Source organism: Carassius gibelio, chromosome A8, assembly GCF_023724105.1.
Source record: "Carassius gibelio isolate Cgi1373 ecotype wild population from Czech Republic chromosome A8, carGib1.2-hapl.c, whole genome shotgun sequence".
In the NCBI taxonomy this organism is placed as follows: Eukaryota; Metazoa; Chordata; class Actinopteri; order Cypriniformes; family Cyprinidae; genus Carassius; species Carassius gibelio.
In genome coordinates, this window is record NC_068378.1 from 28386612 (window position 1) to 28408847 (window position 22236).

A 22236-nucleotide genomic window follows, 5' to 3' on the forward strand; every position below is an offset into this window, starting at 1 on the left:
TTTATTTTTTGATTAAATTAATTAAAAAGTAAAGGAGATCTGCTAGAAGAAGTATTTTTAAACTCTTTCATTAAGAGAGACCATATTGATGGATTAAATTCAGTCCTTCAATTTTCTTCATCTGTTCTTAAAAAGGTCTTTAAAAAGCCTTAAATTTACTTTCATAAAACCTGCAGAAACCCAGACTTCACCAGACTATATTCAGTGTATTCAGGCTCGTAGTCTATCAGCAGTGAGTGAGACGTGCAGTGAAGCGCTGGATCTGATGAATCTGGTGGTCGTTTGTGACGGTCACGTTCTCGCCTGCTCTTCAGGTTACCGCTGCTTTAAGACGGTGCTGTTTCTGTCGGGTCTGGCGTTGGGCTCCGCGGTCGGACAGATGCTGTGTGTGCAGGAGCGTGTGCTGGACGGCCGGACGCGGGCGGGCGTCTCTCTGGGCGTGGGTCTGCTGGCGGCGCTGGTGGCCGTGCTGGTGCCCAGTGTTGGGCTCTTCTTCACTGGTCTTCAGCTGGGAGCGCTGCTCTCTGGCGCCGCCCTGCTGCTGCTGGGACAGTATTACCCCGTGTTCAGCGCCGCATGGATTCCTGTCGGCGTGCTCATAGGAACCAGCGCTTTCTTTGCCGTCATCACTCTGTGCTGGAGGAAGGCCATGATGATCGCTGCCACGGCGGTGGGGGGGGGCCGCGGTGGTCACGGCGTGTGTGGGGTACTGGGTGGAGATCCCCGTGTGGGTGCTGCGGCCGTCTGCGGGTGTCCAGACACTACAGGGCTTGTGCTGGTACAGCTGGGCCGTGATTGGGATTTGGCCTGTACTCGCAGCACTGGGAACACTGGTCCAAAGCAGAATCACAGCGCATGCTGACGGTATCAGCTCACATCTCAAACACACCCCAACACACATCTGAATACACACACAGAGAGAAAATACAGCTCCTTTCAGATTTCATTTCTACTGCCTAAAATGTAGTTCTTGTTTTGGGGTGAAATATGACCTGCATGTGTTCCTGCCAGCGTTCCAGAGCACAAACGCTTACTACAAGAAGAAAAACATAGACAAATGCAGGGTTTCTGGGGGTCTTAAAAACTCTTAATTCACCTGTCCACTCTCAAACACTAGGCCATGACTTCCCCTATAACAGACTTATAGGACAGAACAAGATAAAAAGATCATATAAAATCTCTCAGTGCGCAAAAGTATTATATAATACAAAAAGCTCCAATACAGAGCTGAAAAAGGACTTCTGCACATCCCGTGCACAGAATGATGTGCTTGAAGCAACACAGAGTCACAGCGCAGCTGCACATCGAGAACGCAGAGAGAGAAGAGATACTTTATTAAATCTGTGCGACAGTATGTTGAGCCTTTTAACAGTTTTAATTGTTGCTAATTCACAAGTGAATGAAAATGAGATTAAGAATTTACAAGCGTCTTTTAAATGTAAAAGTGAAGCAAAGAGAGTAAAAGAGGGAGAACCCCAACACCCCCCCCCCTCCTTCGATTAACCCCTTATATCCCTCATTTAGTTTCTTCAGTAAATGAATCTTGATTTAAGAATCTTTAGACATTTGCACTGTAAAATAAGACAAAATTACTGAGGAACAACAATATAGTGTGATCAGAAAGTACAATAGAGATTATTTCCATATTCTTCTTTATGAGTAGAGCTATCCAAGCTATGGAGATCTGTTAGAAATTTATTTTCAAAACTATGAATTAATAAAACATTGGCATGGTGTGTTCCATTCAATTTATTCTTTAAACTAAATTGGTCTTGAAAAGATCTTAAGTCTTTCAGTTCCCTGCAGAAACCCTGTAAAGAGAAAAGGCACTTCTGTGGATGAAGGGTTATTCTGGAGCTCACGTGTGTGTGTGTGTGTGTGTGTGTCAGTGTGTGTGAGGCGTGAACAGAAGCAGCTGGATCTGACGAGGATCAGACACACATGTGACCGGAGACACACGCAGGGAACGTACCGCCGCAGACCACCGGTTCTCCAGCGCTACACGGGAGACGTGCTGGCCCCGGTACAGTCCCGGTACACCGCTTTATTCTCATGTCCTCATGTGCTTCTCTGATCTCAGCGTCTGTCTGTCCTTCTGTCTCCAGAGTTATCTGGCGAGTCTGCAGGAGCGGCAGACACACACGGGCTCGTCGCTCTGGAGCTTGACCTCCGTTCATCACACCATGATCGACTTCGATTCTGAGACGGGATCTCTGGTGCCGCTCACAGCTTCAGCATCAGCTCTTCTCCGACTGTGATGGAAACACCAGAAAACACACCGGCGCACACTGACACTCTGTCTGTGAGGACACAGTAATACACACTCGCTTCACAGATAGCTTCAGTCTTATTCACAAGACACTTGGATCATATTGAGATAAGGAGAAACGTTTATTAAAGCAGTGGAGCGTGTCACAGAATGTGTTTTACGTCTGTATGTGGACATCGCACTCATACAGGGCTTCTGCAGATCTGAGAAAGGGTTCAAAAAGTCTTCATTCATTCATCAACAAATTAAAGGGAGTGAGTAAATGATGACAGAATTGACATTTTTGAGTGAACTATCCCTTTAAGGTCTGAAAAGGTCTCAAATCAGAGCAGAAAGACTTCGATGGATAGTTGTGGCATTAAATGTTGCATGCTTTGCTACAAGTGAATCTCTTGCTCAGTATTCCTGTCTTGTTCTCCCGTTCAAATATATTAACATCATAAAATCAAGATACTATCAAGATAATTTTACTGAAGATTTTTTTTTCTGAGAAATTGTACAAAACCAAGCGAATTTTGATTAAAACAAGAACAAAAATCTACCAGTGGGGAATAAGATGTGACCCTACATGAAATGACAAGCAGTGAATCCAAAACAAACTGAGCAGAAGGCAAACGTGGAGCAACGAGGAGGTAAAGTGCTTTATGAGCTCTTCGTGAGTTTGAAGGTGAGGAAAATAAAATCATAAGTACACACAGCACTGAGTGTTTAGTCCAGCAGACAGCGGCGCTGACCAGGTCAGGTCATGATGAACGCATCTCTTAAGAGTTTAGGTTCAGTATCTTTAGGCTCGTCGTGTGAACGCTCAGGGGACCAGGATCAAATGCATCGTTCTCTTTTTCGGTCCAGACCAAGAGAACCGAACTACAAGTGTGAACGCAGTCTAAATTGATTTTTCTAACTGTTGGCAAATATTTCTTATTGCTTTGACCATATACTCACTTCATTTTGATCAGATTCAAAGCAAGACGGATGTCATTTGCATCTTGATTTAAAAATCTTAAGACATTTGCACTGGAAAACAAGACACAGATACTGAAGAAGATATTTTTTGCAGTGAGATCTGAAGGTACAGTAAAAGTTATTTCCATATTCTAGTGTTTGTGAGTAGAGTTATTCAATCCATAAGCTTTTTTTTTTTCTTTTGAAAAATGAATTATAAAGTAATGGAGATCTGTTAGAACTTACTAACATTGACTTCTGTTCAATTTATAATTCTGCAGAAACCCTGTTATATATCAGATTTCATGAATGACAATAACTTTCTGAGTTTTGATTAGTGAGTATTTGTTTGATTTGTCCGATTCATGTGTAGTGTGTTAAATCTTCTGAACTGTCCACATGTTCTTCTGCTGCTGGTCAGAACCTTTCCTCGAGTCAGTTCGTCAGGAGAGGACCATGTGTGTCAGATAAGAGGTTAGTCAGAGACATCTCATTGTCTTTATCAGGACGTTCTGTAGATGAAAGAGCAGATTAGCCTGAGATGAGTCTGAAAAGTAGTTCCACAGCAAAAAAAGATTCTGGAAATGATTCATGAAAATGCACTGGCATGTGTCTGAAGGTTGGATTTGAAGTATATCATGAGTGTGTCATTGTGAGGGAATGTCATGATGTTCCCTACTGAGGGCACTTAAACAGCTCATGTGTCACTCACTTGCATTATCTCCATGACGACCTGCTGAACTTCATTTAAAGTTGATGTCATTTGAAATGATTATTTCTCTAATTAAATGTTTTATTCTGTACTCTGGATATACCGTGGATGTTTTTCTCTCTTAACTTCACAGCTTATTTTCATTCTACAAAAAATAGTTCCACATAATGGAACTAATGCATTATTCTCTATTAGCGTTCACGAGGGTTTGGAACTGAACTATTCCTAGAAAAGTGACATTAGATGCGTTTATTTCTGAAAATTATCTTATTTCCTTCAATGAATACATTTACTAGCCATCCATTAGAACCTGCTATAGTGACTTTAGTTTCAATCCTTTTTATTAATTATCATTTGAATAATTAAAAATAATTCAAAAGTGCTTTACAAGCCTGTGAGAGTCTAATACATCAGTTACTAGAGTCATGCAGAAGTGTAAAATATATATGTGATCATGTGTACATCAGAGAGAAAAACAGACGACTAATAAACTGCTGACAATATCTTGTAATATGTCTGCTATCTTAACTCTAGATGACGGCTTGTTTGATGTACGATATGTAAATGACGTATATTAATGGTCACAGTGCATCCATCTGTGTCTGGAGCGGAGCGGATAGCCCTTCTCCAGCGTCAGCGCGGGACTCAGACGCCAGTGCCACGCGCCGCTGAACACGTGGACGCGCCCGTCGCCCCCCGTGAAGGCAGCGTCCAGATCCGAGGGCAGAGCGGCCTTCAGCTGGAGATGTTTAGCTGACCGCAGTTCATCCCAGAGCCAGTAATCTGATCCCTGCGGAACAGACACACAATCACTCTCAACTCATCGTTTTAATCATACACTAGATTTAATTATATCGCATGGAATCGATCTTACTGCTATAGATATTGTACCTCAAAGTGATGATATTACAGACCATTTCCTTGTATCGTGCATGCTGCGTATAACTGATATTAACTATATGTCGCAGCGATACCGTCTGGGCAGAACTATTGTTCCAGCCACCAAAGAAAGATTCGCAAATAACCTGCCTGATCTATCTCAACTGCTATCTGTACCCAAAAATACACATGAATTAGACGAAATTACTGACAGCATGGGCACTATTTTCTCTGATACATTAGAAGCTGTTGCCCCGATCAAATTTAAAAAGGTTAGAGAAAAACGTACTGTACCATGGTATAACAGTAATACTCACTCTCTCAAGAAAGTAACTCGTAGTCTTGAACGCAAACGGAGAAAAACTAACACAAACTCATAGAAAATAACCAAAACAATCCAAAGTTTTTATTTAGCACAGTGGCTAATTAACAGGCCCATTTCAAATCTTCCATTTATGTCTAAAATTTTAGAAAAAGTTGTGTCTGCTCAATTGAGCACCTTCCTGCACAAAAATGATCTGTATGAAGAATTTCATTCAGGTTTCAGGCCCCACCATAGCACAGAAACTGCACTTGTTAAAATTACAAATGACCTGCTCCTTGCATCAGACCAAGGCTGCATCTCATTTCTAGTCTTACTTGATCTTAGTGCTGCGTTCGACACCATAGATCATGACATACTCATAGATCGATTACAAAACTATACAGGTATTCAAGGGCAGGCTCTAAGATGGTTTAGATCCTACTTGTCCGATCGCTACCATTTTGTTTATTTAAATGGGGAGTCATCTCATTTATCATCAGTAAAATATGGAGTGCCACAAGGATCCGTCCTAGGTCCCCTTCTATTTTCAATATACATGTTGCACCTTGGTAATATTATTAGAAATATTATAATATTATCATGACCTCTAGACTGGACTATTGTAATGCACTTCTAGGTGGTTGTCCAGCTTCTTCAATAAACAAGCTACAGGTCGTCCAAAATGCAGCGGCTAGAGTCCTTACGAGGTCAAGAAAATATGATCATATTACCCCAATTTTACAGTCTCTGCACTGGCTACCTATTAAGTTCCGTATCTGTTACAAATTATCATTACTTACCTATAAGGCCCTAAATCAGGGATCCTCAAATCTGGACCTCGAGATCCACTTTCCTGCAGAGTTTAGCTCTAACCCTAATCAAACACACCTAAGCATCTTCTTCTTCTTCTTCTGTTGAGTTTTATGGCAGTTTACAAACAAAGTGTATTACCGCCATCTGCTGGACTGAGGTGCAGTTCATTTTGGGTTTTTAAAGAAACTGAATAAAGCAAAAAAAAAAAAAATTCTAAATCCTACATGCTAACTGTGTATCTTTGATACACCTAAGCATGCTAATCAATGCCAATTAATGTCTTTGGGATCATTAGAGAATCCCAGACAGGTGAGGTTGATCAGGGTTGGAGCTAAACACTGCAGTGCATTGGACCTCCAGGGCAAGATTTGAAGAAGGGAGCCCTAAATGGTTTAGCTCCTGCATACCTAACTAGCCTTCTACCACGCTACAACCACGCTCCCTAAGGTCACAAAACGCTGGACTTTTAGTCGTTCCTAGGATAGCAAAGTCCACTAAAGTAGGTAGAGCTTTTTCCCATTTGGCTCCCAAACTCTGGAATAGCCTTCCTGATAATGTTCGGGGTTCAGACACACTCTCTCTGTTTAAATCTAGATTAAAAACACATCTCTTTCGCCAAGCATTCGAATAATGTATCTTTTAAATTGTGAGTGTAGTTGCATCTGATCAAAGGTGCATTTTTATTTATTAGCTTGGGTTAAACTAATTTTACTTTGTTGGATCAGCAGCTATGCTAATGATGTCTCTATGTGTTTCTCTGTTTCTGCTGGATCTTCATCCCGTGGTAACTAGGATTTACACAAGCTCCAGTCTGGATCCAGAACACCTGAGAAGATGATGCTGACCCTCAGAGGACCTCAGATGATGCTGACCCTGAATCAACAACAGAACTAACGAATGCTGCTACTTACTATGCAATCACATTATAATTGCTGTTAATAATGTTCATCATCTAGTTGACTGTCTTGTATAAAATTTTCTGAAAATTCCTGTCATTTGCACAAACTTATCACCACTTATAAACTACTACTAAATATTGTGGAAACTTAATTTTCTGTAAAGTTGCTTTGCAATGATTTATATCGTAGAAAACGCTATACAAATAAACTTGAATTGAATTTAACTGAATTGAATTGAACTCATGAGCAGAAGAAATGCTGCTGTTCTCCACAGGATTCTGGCACCTTGATGAAGACGAGCGCTCGCTGGCTCCTGAGGAAGAACGCAGCCTGTATGTTGGAGGGAATGGTGAGGCGTTTCGGGTAGCCCTGGTCCAGTTTAAATCCCGAATATCTCCAGACTTTATCTCCTGTGGAAATCAGGTACAGAAGATTGATATTACTATTACTATTAATAACTCCATATTGTAATTACAGCAGTGTCTGTTCAAATAGTGTTTTCTAAAAGACACTTTTCAAACGTTTGGAAACGTTATGATTTTTAAATGTTTATCAAAGATTAAAGGTCTTATTTGTGCTGAAAGGTATTTTCAGCATCATTCCTCCAGTCTTCAGTGTCACATGATCTTCAGAAATCAGAATAATATGATGATTTACTGCTCAAGAAACATTTCTGATTATTATCAGTATTGAACACAGTTGTGCTGCTCAATATTCCTGTGATTAACTGTGGTGCATTTTATTTTTCAGGATTCAGAGTTGAACAGAAAGTTAAAAAGAACAGCATTAATTTGAAACTTAAATCTTATGTTACATTATAAATGTCTTTACTGTCACTTTTGTTTAATTTTGTTTAGTTTAATGCATCCCTGATGCATAAAAGTGTTAATCTATTTAAAAGCACTTCAACACATCCCGAACATTTGAATGGAAGTGTATCATGATTTCCACAAAAATATTGGGCAGCACAACTGTTTTCAACAATAATTATAATCAGAAATGTTGATCACACCAATAATTACAATATATTGTAATATATTTTATACAGTGGGTATATAGCAATTATATGCTTTATATACAGGTGCTGGTCATATAATTAGAATATCATCAAAAAGTTTTAGTTTAAGATGCGCTCAGACTGATATATTTCAAATGTTTATTTCTTTTAATTTTTATGTTTATAACTGACAACTAAGAAAAATCCCAAATTCAGTATCCCAGAAAATTAGAATATTGTGAAAAGGTTCAATATTGAAGACACCTGGTGCCACACTCTAATCAGATAATTAACTCAAAACACCTGCAAAGCCTTTAAATGATCTCAGTCTAGTTCTGTAGGCTACACAATCATGGGGAAGACTGCTGACCTGACACTTGTCCAAAAGACCACCATTGACACTTTGCACAAGGAGGACAAGACACAAAAGGTCATTGTAGATGAGGTTGGCTGTTCACAGAGCACTGTGTCCAAGCACATTAATGGAGAGGTGAAGGGAAGGAAACTGGACTGCTGCTGAGTGGTCCAAACTTATGTTCTCTGATGAAAGTAAATTTAGCATTTCCTTTGGATATCAGGGTCCCAGAGTCTGGAGGAAGAGAGGAGAGGCACACAATCCATGTTGCTTGAGTCCAGTGTAGTTTCCACAGTCAGTGATGGTTTAGGGTGCCATGTCATCTGCTGGTGTTGGTCCACTGTGTTTTCTGAGGTCAAAGGTCAACACAGCCGTATACCAGGAAGTTTTAGAGCACTTCATGCTTCTTGCTGCTGACCAACTTTATGGAGATGCAGATTTCATTCTCCAACAGGACTCTGCACCTGCACACAGAGCCAAAGCTACCAGTACCTGGTTTAAGGAGCATGGTATTCCTGTTCTTAATTGACCAGCAAACTCGCCTGCCCTTAACCCCATAGAAAATCTGTGGTGTATTGTGAAGAGGAAGATGTGATATGCCAGACCCAAGAATGCAGAAGAGCTGAAGGCCACTATCAGAGACACCTGGGCTCTCATAACACCTGAGCAGTGCCACAGACTGATCCACTCCATGCCACGCCGCATTGCTGCAGTCATTCAGACAAAAGAGACACAACTCAGTATTGAGTGCTGTACATGCTCATCCTTTACATGCTCATACTTTTCAGTTGGCCAAGATTGCTAAAAATCCTTTCTTTGTATTAGTAATGTTATATTCTAATTTTCTGAGATACTGAATTTGGGATTTTCCTTAGTTGTCAGTTATAATCATCAAAATTAAAAGAAATAAACATTTGAAATATCAGTCTGTGTGTAATGAATGAATATAATATACAAGTTTAACTTTTTGAATGGAATTAGTGAAATAAATCAACTTTTTGATGATATTCTAATTATATGACTAGCACCTGTGTGTGTGTGTGTGTGTGTGTGTGTATATATATATATATATACACCAGCTTTGAGCAGAAGACAGTCAAAAATATATCTAAATTACGGCCTATGTTCTCAATGTCAAATGCAGAAATGTTAATCCATGCATTTATGACCTCAAGGTTAGACTACTGTAATGCTTTATTGGGTGGTTGTTCTGCACGCTTGGTAAACAAACTACAGCTAGTCCAAAATGCAGCAGCAAGAGTTCTTACTAGAACCAGGAAGTATGACCATATTAGCCCGGTCCTGTAATTAGGTAAACCAGAACAGGGAACACTTCCCATAACACTTGCTATAATGTACTTGCTACATCATTAGAAGAATGGCATCTACGCTAATATTAGTCTGTTTCTCTCTTGTTCCGAGGTCACCGTGGCCACCAGATCCAGTCTGTGTCCAGATCAGAGGGTCACTGCAGTCACCCGGATCCAGTACGTATCCAGACCAGATGGTGGATCAGCACCTAGAAAGGACCTCTACATCCCTGAAAGACAGCGGAGACCAGGACAACTAGAGCCCAGATACAGATCCCCTGTAAAGACCTTGTCTCAGAGGAGCACCAGGACAAGACCACAGGAAACAGATGATTCTTCTGCACAATCTGACTTTGCTGCAGTCTGGAATTGAACTACTGGTTTCGTCTGGTCAGAGGAGAACTGACCCCAACTGAGCCTGGTTTCTCCCAAGGATTTGGGAGTTTTGGTTCCTTTGTCTTGTTTAGTTGAAGACACTTAGAAGACTGATTATTACACAGACACTATTGACGTCCCTGAATCATCAATGAACCGACTTTAACTGATAAACTGACTTTTTTCTATTGTCCTCTTGCATTGACACACTATAAAGGTGATTTGAACTGACTTATAAAATGTGAAAATCATCATGTTTCCAATTTTAATGTTCCTGTATCTACTTGAATTCAACTCTGTGCTAAGAAGAAACAGTCGAGCGACAGAGAAGGACGGCAGCTTGTGAGTGTTTAGAGTCGTTTTCTCATTAGACTACTGGTCTGATCTTCATTGCTAGGAAAGTTTTTGATTTAAATTATGTGTGTCTTACCCTGGTAAATATATGCTGAAAGTGGCGCTTGGTTTAGCGTTTGCCTATTGCAGGACTGCCCAGTTTCGATCTGCTAAATAGTGAGGCCAGCTGACTTCAATCACAGGTAATCAGGCAAATACAAAAGCGCTAGGTTTCACCGCGGCAGCCCTCATGTGAAGACAATCGAACCGACCTGCGCGACTCCACCGAGCAAGGACACTGACAGGCCACTTGAGTATTGCTTTTCTCTTTCTTTACTTTTTGTATAGCTTGTTCTCAAATATCTCTTACACTTGTAGTCACTATGTGCTTTCAGATCTCTACTATCACTACTAACACTCGGAGAGCACGCTATGTACGTCGCAGGAAGGCCTGTCTGACAAACCTACGCCATGTCCCTCTGACCTCTACTACTATGCTCTCTGTTCCAGTTGGTCTCTGGAGCTGCCAGTCTGCAGTTAACAAAGCAGACTTCATTTCTTCTATTGCTACTCATTCCGGTCTCAACCTCATGGCACTGACTGAGACTTGGATCAAACCTGAAGATACTGCCACCCCTGCAGCCCTCTCCACTAATTTCACTTGTTCCCACACTCCTCGTACCACTGGGAGGGGTGGAGGTACAGGTCTCCTTATATCAAAGGAATGGAAAATTTGATCTTCAGCCATCACCTACAGGGAACGGTTCATTTTAATCACATGCCAATACTGTAACCCACCCTGTTAAAATCCACTTTGTGGTCATTTATCGTCCCCCAGGTCAACTTGGAAACTTCTTGGAGGAGTTGGATGTGCTGCTATCAAACTTTCCTGAAGATGGTACTCCTCTGGTACTGCTTGGTGACTTCAACATCCACTTAGATAAACCCCAGGCTGCTGACTTCAACACTCTGCTCACCTCATTTGATCTCAAGCTAGTGTCTACTACAGCGACTCACAAATCGGGCAACCAACTGGACCTCATCTACACGCTGTTGCTCTGTGGACACCTCTTCAGTTGCTCCACTGCACACATCTGATCACTTCCTCATTACTGCTAACCTAGCATTTACTCCTGAAGCAGCACACACTCCAACACAGGTCACCTTTCGACGGAACCTACGCTCACTCTCTCCATCTCTCGCCTATCTGCTGTGGTTTCATCCTCGCTTTCTGTACTCTCTCAGTTTTCTGCTCTGGACACGAACAGTGCTACGGACACTATTTGCTCCACTTTAACATCTTGCTTGGACAACTTTTGCCCACTGTTGTCTAGACCAGCACGCACCGCCCCATCTGCCCCCTGGCTCTCCGAGGTTCTCCGTGAACATCACTCTAAACTCAGAAATGGCAGAAATAAAGAAACTCTACGGACCTCAGTGTGTATCTGTAACAATAAAATCTCCATATTCATCGGGAAGAAGGAGGCGGGAACCGGCGGACAATCAAACAAAGACTTTAATTCAAAATAAACACAAAACAGCGCACCAGCCCCTCACGGACGACTGGTGCGCGCAAATAAAAAGCAAAACACAACTAAGACCCAGGCCTGGTCCTCTCTCCTCCTTCACTATCGTCGCTCCAGTTTTATATCCTTCAATCTCCTCTGTGGGACTCGAGGTCCGGCGGTGGGGCACAGGTGTCGCAGATTTCCCAATCACTCTACCGGCCTCGCTCGTTCCCACATCTCTCGGCCCCGCCCCACTCGTCACAGTATCAGTCTCTCCTCTCTTCCTTCTCTGCAAATGTCTTCACGGATAAAACATCCTACTACCACAACAAAATTAACAGCTGCTGTGATGCTCAGACACTCTTCAAGACTTTCTCTTCTCTTCTTAATCCGCTGCCTCCACCTCCTCCATCGACTCTTACAGCGGACGACTTTGCAGCTTTCTTCACAAATAAGACAAGATCCATCAGTGACCAATTCTCCACACCGCAGGCTGAGGACAACCTCACAATGACCGACACACACTCTTTCTCCTCCTTCCCACTCTCAGAGATGGACGTCTCCAAACTTCTCCTGTCCAATCATCCTTCTACTTGTCCACTTGATCCGATCCCCACTCACCTCCTTCAAGCGATCTCTTCTTCAGTCATACCTTCGCTTACTCACATTATCAACTCCTCTCTTCACTCTGGAACATTTCCCTGAGCATTTAAGCAGGCTCGGGTAAGCCCACTGCTCAAGAAACCATCTCTAAATCCAGCGCTTCTTGAAAACTACAGACCGGTATCCCTTCTTCCATTCATTGCAAAGACACTTGAGCGGGCTGTGTTCAATCAGCTTTCTATGTTCCTTGTACAGAACAACCTCCTGGACAGCAACCAATCTGGCTTCAGAAGTGGCCACTCAACTGAGACTGCTCTGCTCTCGGTTACTGAAAGGGGGGGTGAAATGCTCGTTTTCACTCAATATCCTGTTAATCTTGAGTACCTATAGAGTAGTACTGCATTCTTCATAACTCCAAAAAGTCTTTAGTTTTATTATATTCATAAGAGAAAGATAGTCTGTACCAATTTTCCTGGAAAAACACGACCGGCTGGAGGCGTGACGTGTGGGCGGAGCTAAAGAATCATAAGGAGTATCCGGAAGGAGTATTTTTGGAACAGAAATACTCCTTCAAACGTACAACTTAATTTTTGAAACTTTGTCCATGTTTAGCATGGGAATCCAACTCTTTAACAGTGTAAAAAACTCAGTATGCATGAAATAGCATTTCACCCCCTCTTGAAGCCCTGCGACTAGCAAGAGCAGCTTCAAAATCATTCATTCAGAAGCATGGCTTTTCTTATCACTGCTACGCTGATGACACCCAACTCTACTTCTCTTTCCAACCAGATGACCCGACGGTAGCTGCTCGCATTTCAGCCTGTCTGAGTGACATTTCTAGCTGGATGAATGACCATCACCTTCAGCTTAACCTTACAAAGACTGAACTACTGGTGATTCCAGCTAACCCATTGCTTCATCACAACTTCTCTATACAGCTGGGCTCATCAACCATTACTCCTCGAGGAGAGCCAGAAACCTAGGAGTTGTGATGGACCATCAGTTAAGCTTCACAGACCACATTGCTACAACGACCCGGTCCTGCAGGTTTGCCTTATACAACATTAGGAAGATTAGACCCTTCCTATCAGAGCAAGCAACCCAACTTCTTGTCCAAGCTCTTGTTCTCTCCAGACTGGACTATTGTAATGCTCTCCTGGCTCTTCCTGCATGTACTGTCAAGCCTCTGAAACTGATCCAGAATGCAGCAGCGAGGGTTGTCTTCAAAGAGCCAAAAACAGCTCACGTTTCTCCTCATCAGGTTACACTGGTCACCAGTAGCCGCTCGCATCAAATTCAAGGTACTGATGCTTGCCTACAAGACGACCACTGGCACGGCACCAACATATCTAAACTCACTGGTTAAATCTTATGTGCCCTCCAGAAGTTTGCGCTCTGTAAGTGAACGACGCCTTGTGGTGCCATCCCAAAGAAATTCAAAATCACTCTCACGGACCTTTTCCTGGACTGTGCCCAGCTGGTGGAGTGACCTCCCAATCTCAAGTCTTTACTCATTTTCAAGAAACATCTAAAGACTCATCTTTTTCGCCTGCACTTAACCAACTAACACTAGCACTTTTCCTTTTATTGTCTTTTCATTTATTTAAAAAAAAAAAAAAAAAAAAAAAAAAACCTGGCTATGCGTTCTGTTCTAGACTAACTGAGACTTGTCATGGCACTTGTACACTGTTGTTGTTCTCTTGTTGACCTGACTGCTTCTATTGTTCTCATTTGTAAGACGCTTTGGATAAAAGCATCTGATAAAAGATTAAATGTAAATGTAAATGTAAGATTCAGTTCACCTTTAAGAAAATAGGATTTGTTGGTTCTTTGCGAGTGAACGGCTGCATTGATGTGGCTGGGCAGTTCTTTCCACAAGGCATTAATGTGAAGGGGACTGTTATAACCTGAATCTGAGAACGTCCACACGTAATGACCTCTGAAAGCAAGTGTCTTGTGAAGAGGCCCTGAGAAGATAAAGCACAAGGACATGAGGCTGATGACCATATCAAGTGTTGCACTGATCAGAGATCAGCTGTACTGTTACCCAGCATCATGGCGTCCAGTCTCCCGACGCAAAGGTCCGGCAGTTGATGTGGCTTTCTCGGAGCGATGGATGGTTTTTCCACAGGTTTTCCTGAGAAAGCTGATGTCAGCTTTGTTCTGCAGTTAAACCTCAGTCACTGGATAGAACACTGGATGGAAACACATCTGCATGTTCTTACCGTACAGAGTCTGTATGCCGCGGATGTCGTCCTGGTGCAGTCTGAAGTTGTGGCGGTATCCTGTGTACACAGGGCCCATGAGCGCACTGTGGTACTGGGAGTGGCCTAATCCGAGGGCGTGGCCTATCTCATGGGCGGCTACGATGCGCAGGTTTGCTCCAGAACTCCGCCCCTCCGTCCACACCTCATCTGCATCGAAGTGAACCGTGCCGGACTCTGGGCCTTCAGCGTGCCCCAAAACTTGCCCTGGACCAGAAAACAGATTCAGCAGGGTTTCTGCAGGTCTTAAAAGGTCTTTAAAAGTCTATATTCTTGTTATGCCATTTTTTTGTGAGTGTAAAATTAATTATAAAGTAATGTAGATATGTTGGAAGGAAGTTGTATTCCTTTGTTCCTTTTAATTTATCCTTAAATTTTCTTTAACTGTTTTTTAAAGCAGTCTTTAAAAGTCTTAAACTGCCCTTTGTAAGACTTGCAGGAATCCAGTTCAGTGACTGAAAGTGAGCTTTCAAACCACAGATACGCTTGAGCACAGGTTGAGCAAAAGTTTTGCCACCACAGAAATTTTGACATTACATTTCCAGATGCTTAGAGCACATATTGCTCAAGCCCGCTTCTGCCACTGAATAAAAACTTTAAAAAGGTACTTGTGACAATATATATATTACAATACTGACTTATTTTTCTCGATATTCTGATTTTTGTCTTAGAATTGCATGATATAAACTAGCAATTCTGAGAAAAAAAGTCAGACTTAGGAAATATAAACTCTCAAAAAAGTTACAATTACCTTTTTGATATTCAGTGGCTGAAATAGGCTTTCATACTCAAAATATGAGATATATTTCAAAAGCTAAATTACATATAAATGCCTAGAGGAGTCATTTCAAACACTCAGCTGATGTTTGTTGGAAATAATATGTTTAGTAAAAAGGGAAGGGTGTTCCCACCAGGTCCGTCGAACGCGACAGGGCAGCCCTGGTTTCTCCTGTGGAAGGACAGTTTGATGTCGGCGTGACCTCTGCTGACCTCCTGGAAGTGAAGAGGGCTGACGGCGCTCCAGTAACCGAAGGCTGCACGAACCGCCGCTCGTGTCCCAGACAAACCCAGAGACAGCGGATGATTATAAATGCGGTACGTCAGTCTCTTCTTACTCCACTGACCTACAGCATGCATTCGGCCAGACTGACAGTTAGGATTAAATGGGCAGTTGATTCCGATTTAACTTTTTTAATGTTAGTTTGTAATGTTGCTGTTTGAGCATAAGCAATATCTAAAAAGTTGCAGCGCTGATAGATTCTGGCAGATTAATGCCTACAGGAATGGCTGGTAAGGACTACAAGAAGTTACTTCACGGGTCTTTATGTCACAAACCCAGATAAACCCCGCCCCTGGGAACTAAGGGGCGAGGCCATGTTGTGCTGCTTAAAAGAAGAGGAAGAGAAAACTAAGAGTGCATGTAAAAATCTGCATATATGAATCGCAATTCTGTCTTCCAACGATTCTAATGGATTCACAAGATTCAAAATCAATTCTCTAAAGCAGCGGTTCTCAATCCTGTTCCTCCCGTCATCCTGCTCTGCATCTCTCTCTCATTCACCCCCCCCCCACCGCTCTGTCTCTCTCTCTCTCTCTCTCTCTCAAGTATGGTTGCTGTGCTGCATTAAAGCTTTAATCAATAAAACTGTATATTAAAAGTTAACAGAAGCAGTAGCATTTACAAACAACAGCGTATCTAAAAGTATGAGACAACAACAAACAAACATACCATTAAGTTCATTGTTTATAATACACAACAATACAGTTTAGCCAACCACACAGATAGGTGTGGAATAAAGGTAAATGATGTGAAAAATAATGTGTTAAAAAACAACAAAAAAAAAACAACAAAAAAAACAACAAAAAAAAAAAGCATGAACAGATTAGACTACACCCCATAAACACAATCAAGCCTAGAAAAAAAACCATGAAGCACCCCTTTAACAGTAAAGTTCTGTTCTGTGAAAGATCAAGTCTTGTATGATAAGATTTCAGAATATATATTCTTAAATAAATGCAATGAGATAAATCAAGGCCTGCTGAACTGAAATGGTCAAAAGAGTGGACTGATGCTATTCTTGATCTTTGATAGAGTGCTTCATTTTAAATCACAAGATGTAGTTAATCAGCACAGACTGACCTGTGCTCACGTGACTCACCCAGGGTGCGGTATTTGAGCGTGTGGCTGAAGGGGTCACTCAGACCACAGCGGGCGGCTCTCATCATGGCCATTGTGCTGCTGTCTGGACGGCCCGTCACACGCAGACCCGTCACCTGCTGGAAGATCCTGAAAACATGCATCAGAGATCAGAGATCACAGGCCAGATGGGGAGAGTGGGGTTACAGACACTGCAGATGTCCTGAAACAGATTTACAGGTTGAGTTTTACCTCATTTCTTCTTTTCTTATGGACTACGTAAGTAAAAAGGCACAGCTTACCCCATTGACTGTGTTTGTGTTACCTACATTATGAGGACCAAATGTCCCCACAAGTATAGTGATTACAGTAAAAATCTATCTTCTAAATCACACAGAATGAAGATTTGTGAATCTAGAAATGTGAGCTAAGGTTAAGTGTAGGGTTAGAGAAAGAGGATAGAAAATACAGTTTGTACAGTAGAAAAACCATTATGCCTATGGAGTGTGTGTGTGTGTGTGTGTGTGTTACCGTAGGGCCTCATTCATTTGTTGTGTTTGAATTCTCTGATGATCAGCATTAGATGATGAAGGTAAGTAACCGTATCTCTTCAGATAGACCTGAGAGATGCAGACAGACATAAAAACCAACTTCTACAGCACCACACTTTATAATAATCAGTGAAGATGAGTGTCGACGAACAGAAACGGCTGAACAGAAACTCACTGATGAGTTCTCCTTACCGTGGCCTCCTTCAGCGCCGCAGGATCCAGAGCGGCACACGCAGACGTCAGCATCATCAGGACCAGGACCCGCATCTCTGGAGCTCGAGGTCTCAGGAACACTGCAGCAGCGGGGATCACGTCTCCGTTCAGTCGGCTCTAGATCTGTTTGTGACTCGTCTGGGTGTGTGTGCCTGGAGTTTAGTTTGGAGGTTTGGTCCAGATCATTGTGGTCCTCAGAACTATGTGAAGGCATGCTGTGCAGAGCAAACAAACAAGTGTGTGTGTGTGTGTGTGTGTGTGTGTCCACGAGCAGTGCATCACATGTGCTGTGTGATGTGAGGCCTGAACTTACAGCAGGAAATGACATCACACTGCAGGAGTCAGGTGAATGTGGGCTTCAGCATCTGGAAAAGCTGTTAGTGCCCATGAATGACTTCCTGTCTGATGACGTCAGCAGATTTAATGAGGCTTCATGATTAAAATCGGATCACGAGCACACACGCGAGTCCTGTGATATCTCCGTTCATTAGGCTGAAATACTTTATTTTGTCTCCATAATAAAATTAACCTAGAGAATTTTCAACAGATTTGAGCTTCTAGCAGTCTGTTGTGTCAGACAGCACAAACAAGCCGATTCTCTTGAGAGTGTTAGGGTTGAGCGAGAGGAAGTGTGAAGTTTATAATTAACACTATAATTAGCCTCCGAGTAGAAGAGTGTGAGGATTCATGTGTTTTAACCCTAACCCTTCATTATTTTAAAACACTCTGCTGATGAAAAACAAACTCAAATCTCCAGTGTATTTCTTTATATCTGTAAAACAAGTTTATATTTACAGTTACGTGTTTAGAAGAAGCTTTTATCCACGGATTTAGAAAATAGGAACAAATCCATTTGTCTAAGATCCAGCAATCCCTGTAGTGCTCAATGTCAGGTTTATATTCTAGACAACTCGATTAGTAATCCTGCTAGAAGAGAAGAAGTGCAGAGACGTGTGTGTGCATTGGTTTAAGAGTGTGGTCTGGTTAGTGGTGTGATGGTTTTGTGTTCGCAGTCATTAGTAGATGATTTCAGTGGAGTAACGGATTCATCTTCTGACCAGTGACATGGGTTTGGGGTGGGACCATCTGTTTGACTGACCAATGGCTTTCTGTTTGAGGGAGCGGAAAGACACTTTAAAACCAGTGACCTCGATCACATTCAGTGCTGTTTTCTTTGTTTGTGATTGATCATGTAATCCTGCAGACACTAGCTGGGTTTCCATCCAAAGTTGCAAATTTAACTTAAGCGTAAAATTGGAATATCGTACAAAACATTTGCAAACAAGAAACGTTTCCATCTGACAAGTTAAAGAGAACAACCTCCTTGCTCCCCGTCACTTCCTGATAAACTAACCCAATACATCACTAAGAAAAGGAGAAGCTACTGTATATAATCATTTTCTTATATAATATATTACTTGCACCTCAGAGATAGCAGACGAAACACAGTGAATGCATTTCCATCTCCCGTTATTCGCATTAGGGAATCGTGGCCTAGTGGTGTGAGGGTTCGACTCCTAACCCTAAGGTTGTGGGTTCGAGTCTCGGGTCGGCAATAACACCAACTGCTCCCCGGCACCGCAGCATATATGAAGCCCACCGCTCCGGGTGTGTGTGTTTGTTCACACTGTGTGTGTGTGTGTGTTTTCACTGCTCAAGGTGTGTGTGTGTGTTCACTGCTGTGTGTGTTCACTGCTGTTGTGTGTGTGTGTTCACTGCTCAAGGTGTGTGTGTGTGTGTTCACTGCTCAAGGTGTGTGTGTGTGTGTTCACTGCTGTGTGTGTGTGCACTCTGGATGGGTTAAATGCAGAGCATGAATTCTGAGTTTGGGTCACCATACTTGTCTGTATGTCACTTTCACTTTCATTAACCCATTATTCATCAAAAAACAACCCAAGCAAGTGTAAATGCTTTTTTGCAAATGAAGGCATTTTTACTCAAAATTCAGCGTTTCCTTCATTTGATTCTGATGCGATCCTTCTGCTCCGGTCCGGTGTGATGGACTGACCGCTGCTTGTCCTTGCACTAGAACATGCCAGTCTTTAATGATAAATGCATTAAACTGGATTTGACCCCGACTGTGACCTTTCGTTTAATTTCTTAATGGCTCAAACACCCTCAGAAATGAACTTTTCCATTAAGGGATGAATTAATTTATTTTAAATTGATCTCCAGAGCCATTTTTACCTTCACAATGACAATGATTTCTAACCTTATTAGATATATGCTTCATCTTTTATCTCACATTCTAACATTTAATCAATAAGTTCAGTTACAAGAAGACGACTCTCCAGGCTGTTACCCGTCGAATGAAGCCAATGTCAGTAAAATCACTTTTAGCACTGCAGAAGATGCACAGAAGCAGCATTTAAAATGCAATTACAACAGATTTATGCTCCTAAAATAATATTGAAATTACCAAAAAAAAAGTTCTAAATGACAACTTGATTTAATCGATCTGAAACAGTTAATTTATTCAGGAACAATGCAAGTGTCTTTATGAATGGATCGCTGCATCATTGATTTGTTTAAAAAAGCGAATCCACTCAGTGATGAAACACCAGTCTGTGGCAACAAATTTAGCTTGGAATGATTTTTGTTGGCAAAATAGAGCAAAACCAGACAATATTGACTAACACATTGAAATGGCATGTTTGCTCATGTGATGTTGAACTTATCGTATAGAAATATAAGACTCACACGGAGGCCTTGTTGAATTTCAGGTGGTTCTAGCTGCATTACTAGTCTCCATCACACAGTGAAAGTGTGCACGAGCAAGGCCTGTTGTTCACGACATGACGGATCATTTCAGCTTCCACATCACTTAACATCAGTTACTCTACACTTACTATATTATAATATATGATATGACTCACACAGCCCTACCAGTAAAACACCAGTTTAGCTGTTTTCTACACTGTGGATCAGACAGGGACATGAAACAGGAAGACTGTTGTTCTATGTTTAATATATAACACAATTCTACACATTACTATTTCATGCCATTATTACTACAGTGGTAAAAAAAATGATGACAGCATGGATCTGTAGTCCATCAGTCTCTAATCTATGACAGAGAGTCGCAGGGCGCTCCGTCTGGATGACATGATTACAGAGAGTGGAATCATCTGCGCTCGTGCAGGTTCTGGACGACCCGCATCAAGAGTCCAGAGCGCAAGATGCCACCACGTGTGTCTTCATGATGTATAAAACACAAGAATGAAGTGGTTACAGCTTTGACTGAAATACAAACACACCCTGACACGACTGTCAATGGAAACGGACACGTCTGACTGACAGCTGGCCTCACAAATGTCCTTCCAGCAGCCTCAGCTCATCCCGTAAGGCCTGGCCCCGTCCCAGTTTGTCCAGCTGCTCCTTGCTGGGGGTCTCCAGCTCTCCCGAATCCACCTTCTGCTGGAGCTCCTCCACCTGTCGCAGCTTCTTCCGCAGGTTCTTTATCTTCTTGGCTTTCTCTGCGGCCGCCGTCGGATCCGCAGCTTCAGGCTCGGCCGTCACTCTCTTCTGCTCCTCTGTGACTTTCATCGCGTCCAGCTCCTTACTCAGGCCCTTCACGTCCTCCGAGGCTTCCTGTGGAGTCTGGCTGTGCTGTTTGCGCTTTTCTTTGCGCTTCATGTTGCGCTTGGCGGTTTTGGAGAGTCCGGCGGCGTCGCTCTGTTTCTGGGCTCCGCTCACAGCCTGCTGCTGTCGGGTCTGAGCCGCGTCCTCAGGGTTCATGCCGGGCGGCAGCTCGGGTTTGCTCTTGAAGAACTTGACGTACTTGTTCTCATAGCTGCAGAGAGGAGAGAAAGGCATTAGCTGACTGGCACACACAAGCGTCTCATCACTGCTGTTCAGTGAACGGTGAGCCGAGCGCTTACACCGGGACCTCCTCCTGCGGGACGTATCCGTCCTTCACGCGCCGCGGTTTCCTCCACGTGCCGTCCGGACGCTGCGTGGCGGCGATATATTTACCTGAAACGCACACGCATGCTTTACTGACAGTGCAGCTGACACTGGACACATTATCTGTTTATGGCACAAGTCTCTTTGATTGTGACTGTTGCGACACACTGACACTTTTACTGAATTATAATATTTATTTATTTTTATTATACTAATATTGCCTTGCCTCAACGTAATTATTTCTATTGCTGTTAACCACTCAATCCTAATCACCACCATCATGTTTTGATGCTATTATCTGCATTTCTATTATTAGGCTTTGCGCATCAAGTCTAATCAGCTTTATACAACACAGATTGTGTCTAACAGGACAAACGTGCTGATGATGAAGACAATAACAAACAGCTACAGTCGGTTCAGTGATGACTCAGTGACGTCATCGCCCAGATCAGATACTGTCTGTGGAATCAAGGCAACAATGTCGCCTGAAATTGATAGTTTTTGACGCAAAACTAAACTGCTCCACCGCTGCAGCGTTTCTATCTCAGTAGGATTAAAGTAGCTCGAGTAAATGAAACACAAACATACAAAAGGAAAAAAAACAAGAAGGTTCGGATGCTCCATGTGTGTCGCGATCGGTTCGAGTCTCGCTGTGTTTCTTCAGGCTCGCGCACACGACACCATGCATCATCACTAACATTCATGACGACTATAAGACTATCTACGCAGAAATGTGTGTTTGTGTGTGAAAGGCTTTACCGGATTCATCTGTCACATAGGGGGTTGCCATCTTTAACAAAGGCTAACTTCCGTTTCCGCTCTGTATCGCTATCGCGAGACTGCACGTTTGTTTGTCAGTGGGAAGT

At 42.4% G+C, this 22236-nt stretch overlaps 3 protein-coding genes and 1 long non-coding RNA gene across 5 annotated transcripts in view; 1 reads left to right on the forward strand and 3 right to left on the reverse strand.

Annotated features, from left to right (window-relative positions):
• LOC128019145 (uncharacterized) overlaps positions 1-320 on the reverse strand; it is a 1583-nt gene extending 1263 nt beyond the window's left edge. The window contains exon 1 of the long non-coding RNA XR_008185091.1: positions 1-320. This exon is cut by the window's left edge and continues 903 nt beyond it. This is a non-coding gene — a long non-coding RNA (uncharacterized LOC128019145).
• Positions 1-4021, forward strand: part of LOC128019133 (transmembrane protein 198-like) — a 7246-nt gene extending 3225 nt beyond the window's left edge. The window contains 4 exon segments of the mRNA XM_052605195.1: positions 315-673; positions 675-864; positions 1890-2023; positions 2106-4021. Coding sequence (XP_052461155.1) covers positions 315-673; positions 675-864; positions 1890-2023; positions 2106-2258 — 836 coding nt within the window. The 3' untranslated portion in view covers positions 2259-4021.
• Positions 4022-4246: 225 nt separating this feature from the next.
• LOC128019167 (matrix metalloproteinase-19-like) lies at positions 4247-17518 on the reverse strand. The gene is made up of 10 exons (XM_052605220.1): positions 17444-17518; positions 17232-17320; positions 16719-16850; positions 16025-16028; positions 15475-15682; positions 14525-14770; positions 14347-14436; positions 14102-14266; positions 7104-7228; positions 4247-4713 (listed from the first exon to the last, which is right to left on the reverse strand). The coding sequence occupies exons 1-10, from the start codon at positions 17516-17518 to the stop codon at positions 4498-4500; spliced, it is 1350 nt and encodes a 449-aa protein (XP_052461180.1). The 3' UTR covers positions 4247-4497.
• Positions 17519-20412: 2894 nt separating this feature from the next.
• Positions 20413-22236, reverse strand: LOC128019135 (partner of Y14 and mago B). 2 transcript variants are annotated; one of them, XM_052605199.1, is made up of 3 exons: positions 22130-22236; positions 21346-21439; positions 20413-21257 (listed from the first exon to the last, which is right to left on the reverse strand). In XM_052605199.1, the coding sequence occupies exons 1-3, from the start codon at positions 22158-22160 to the stop codon at positions 20771-20773; spliced, it is 612 nt and encodes a 203-aa protein (XP_052461159.1). In that variant the 5' UTR covers positions 22161-22236; the 3' UTR covers positions 20413-20770. The 2 variants fall into 2 exon arrangements, with proteins under 2 accessions (XP_052461159.1, XP_052461158.1); XM_052605198.1 differs by having other exon boundaries at positions 21959-22135.

What these genes read in the sequence shown, in the direction of transcription:
- LOC128019167 (XM_052605220.1), bottom strand. Translation starts at nt 17,518, where the DNA reads ATGCGGGTCCTGGTCCTGATGATGCTGACGTCTGCGTGTGCCGCTCTG. An exon ending in TGTCGCGTTCGACGGACCTG is followed by an intron (nt 14,771 to 15,474) that starts GTGGGAACACCC and finishes TTTCTGGTCCAG; the next exon opens with GGCAAGTTTTGGGGCACGCT. An exon ending in ACTGGACGCCATGATGCTGG is followed by an intron (nt 14,267 to 14,346) that starts GTAACAGTACAG and finishes TTATCTTCTCAG; the next exon opens with GGCCTCTTCACAAGACACTT.
- LOC128019135 (XM_052605198.1), bottom strand. Translation starts at nt 22,070, where the DNA reads ATGTTAGTGATGATGCATGGTGTCGTGTGCGCGAGCCTGAAGAAACAC. An exon ending in TTCTTGTTTTTTTTCCTTTT is followed by an intron (nt 21,440 to 21,958) that starts GTATGTTTGTGT and finishes TGTGCGTTTCAG; the next exon opens with GTAAATATATCGCCGCCACG. An exon ending in CCGCAGGAGGAGGTCCCGGT is followed by an intron (nt 21,258 to 21,345) that starts GTAAGCGCTCGG and finishes TCCTCTCTGCAG; the next exon opens with CTATGAGAACAAGTACGTCA.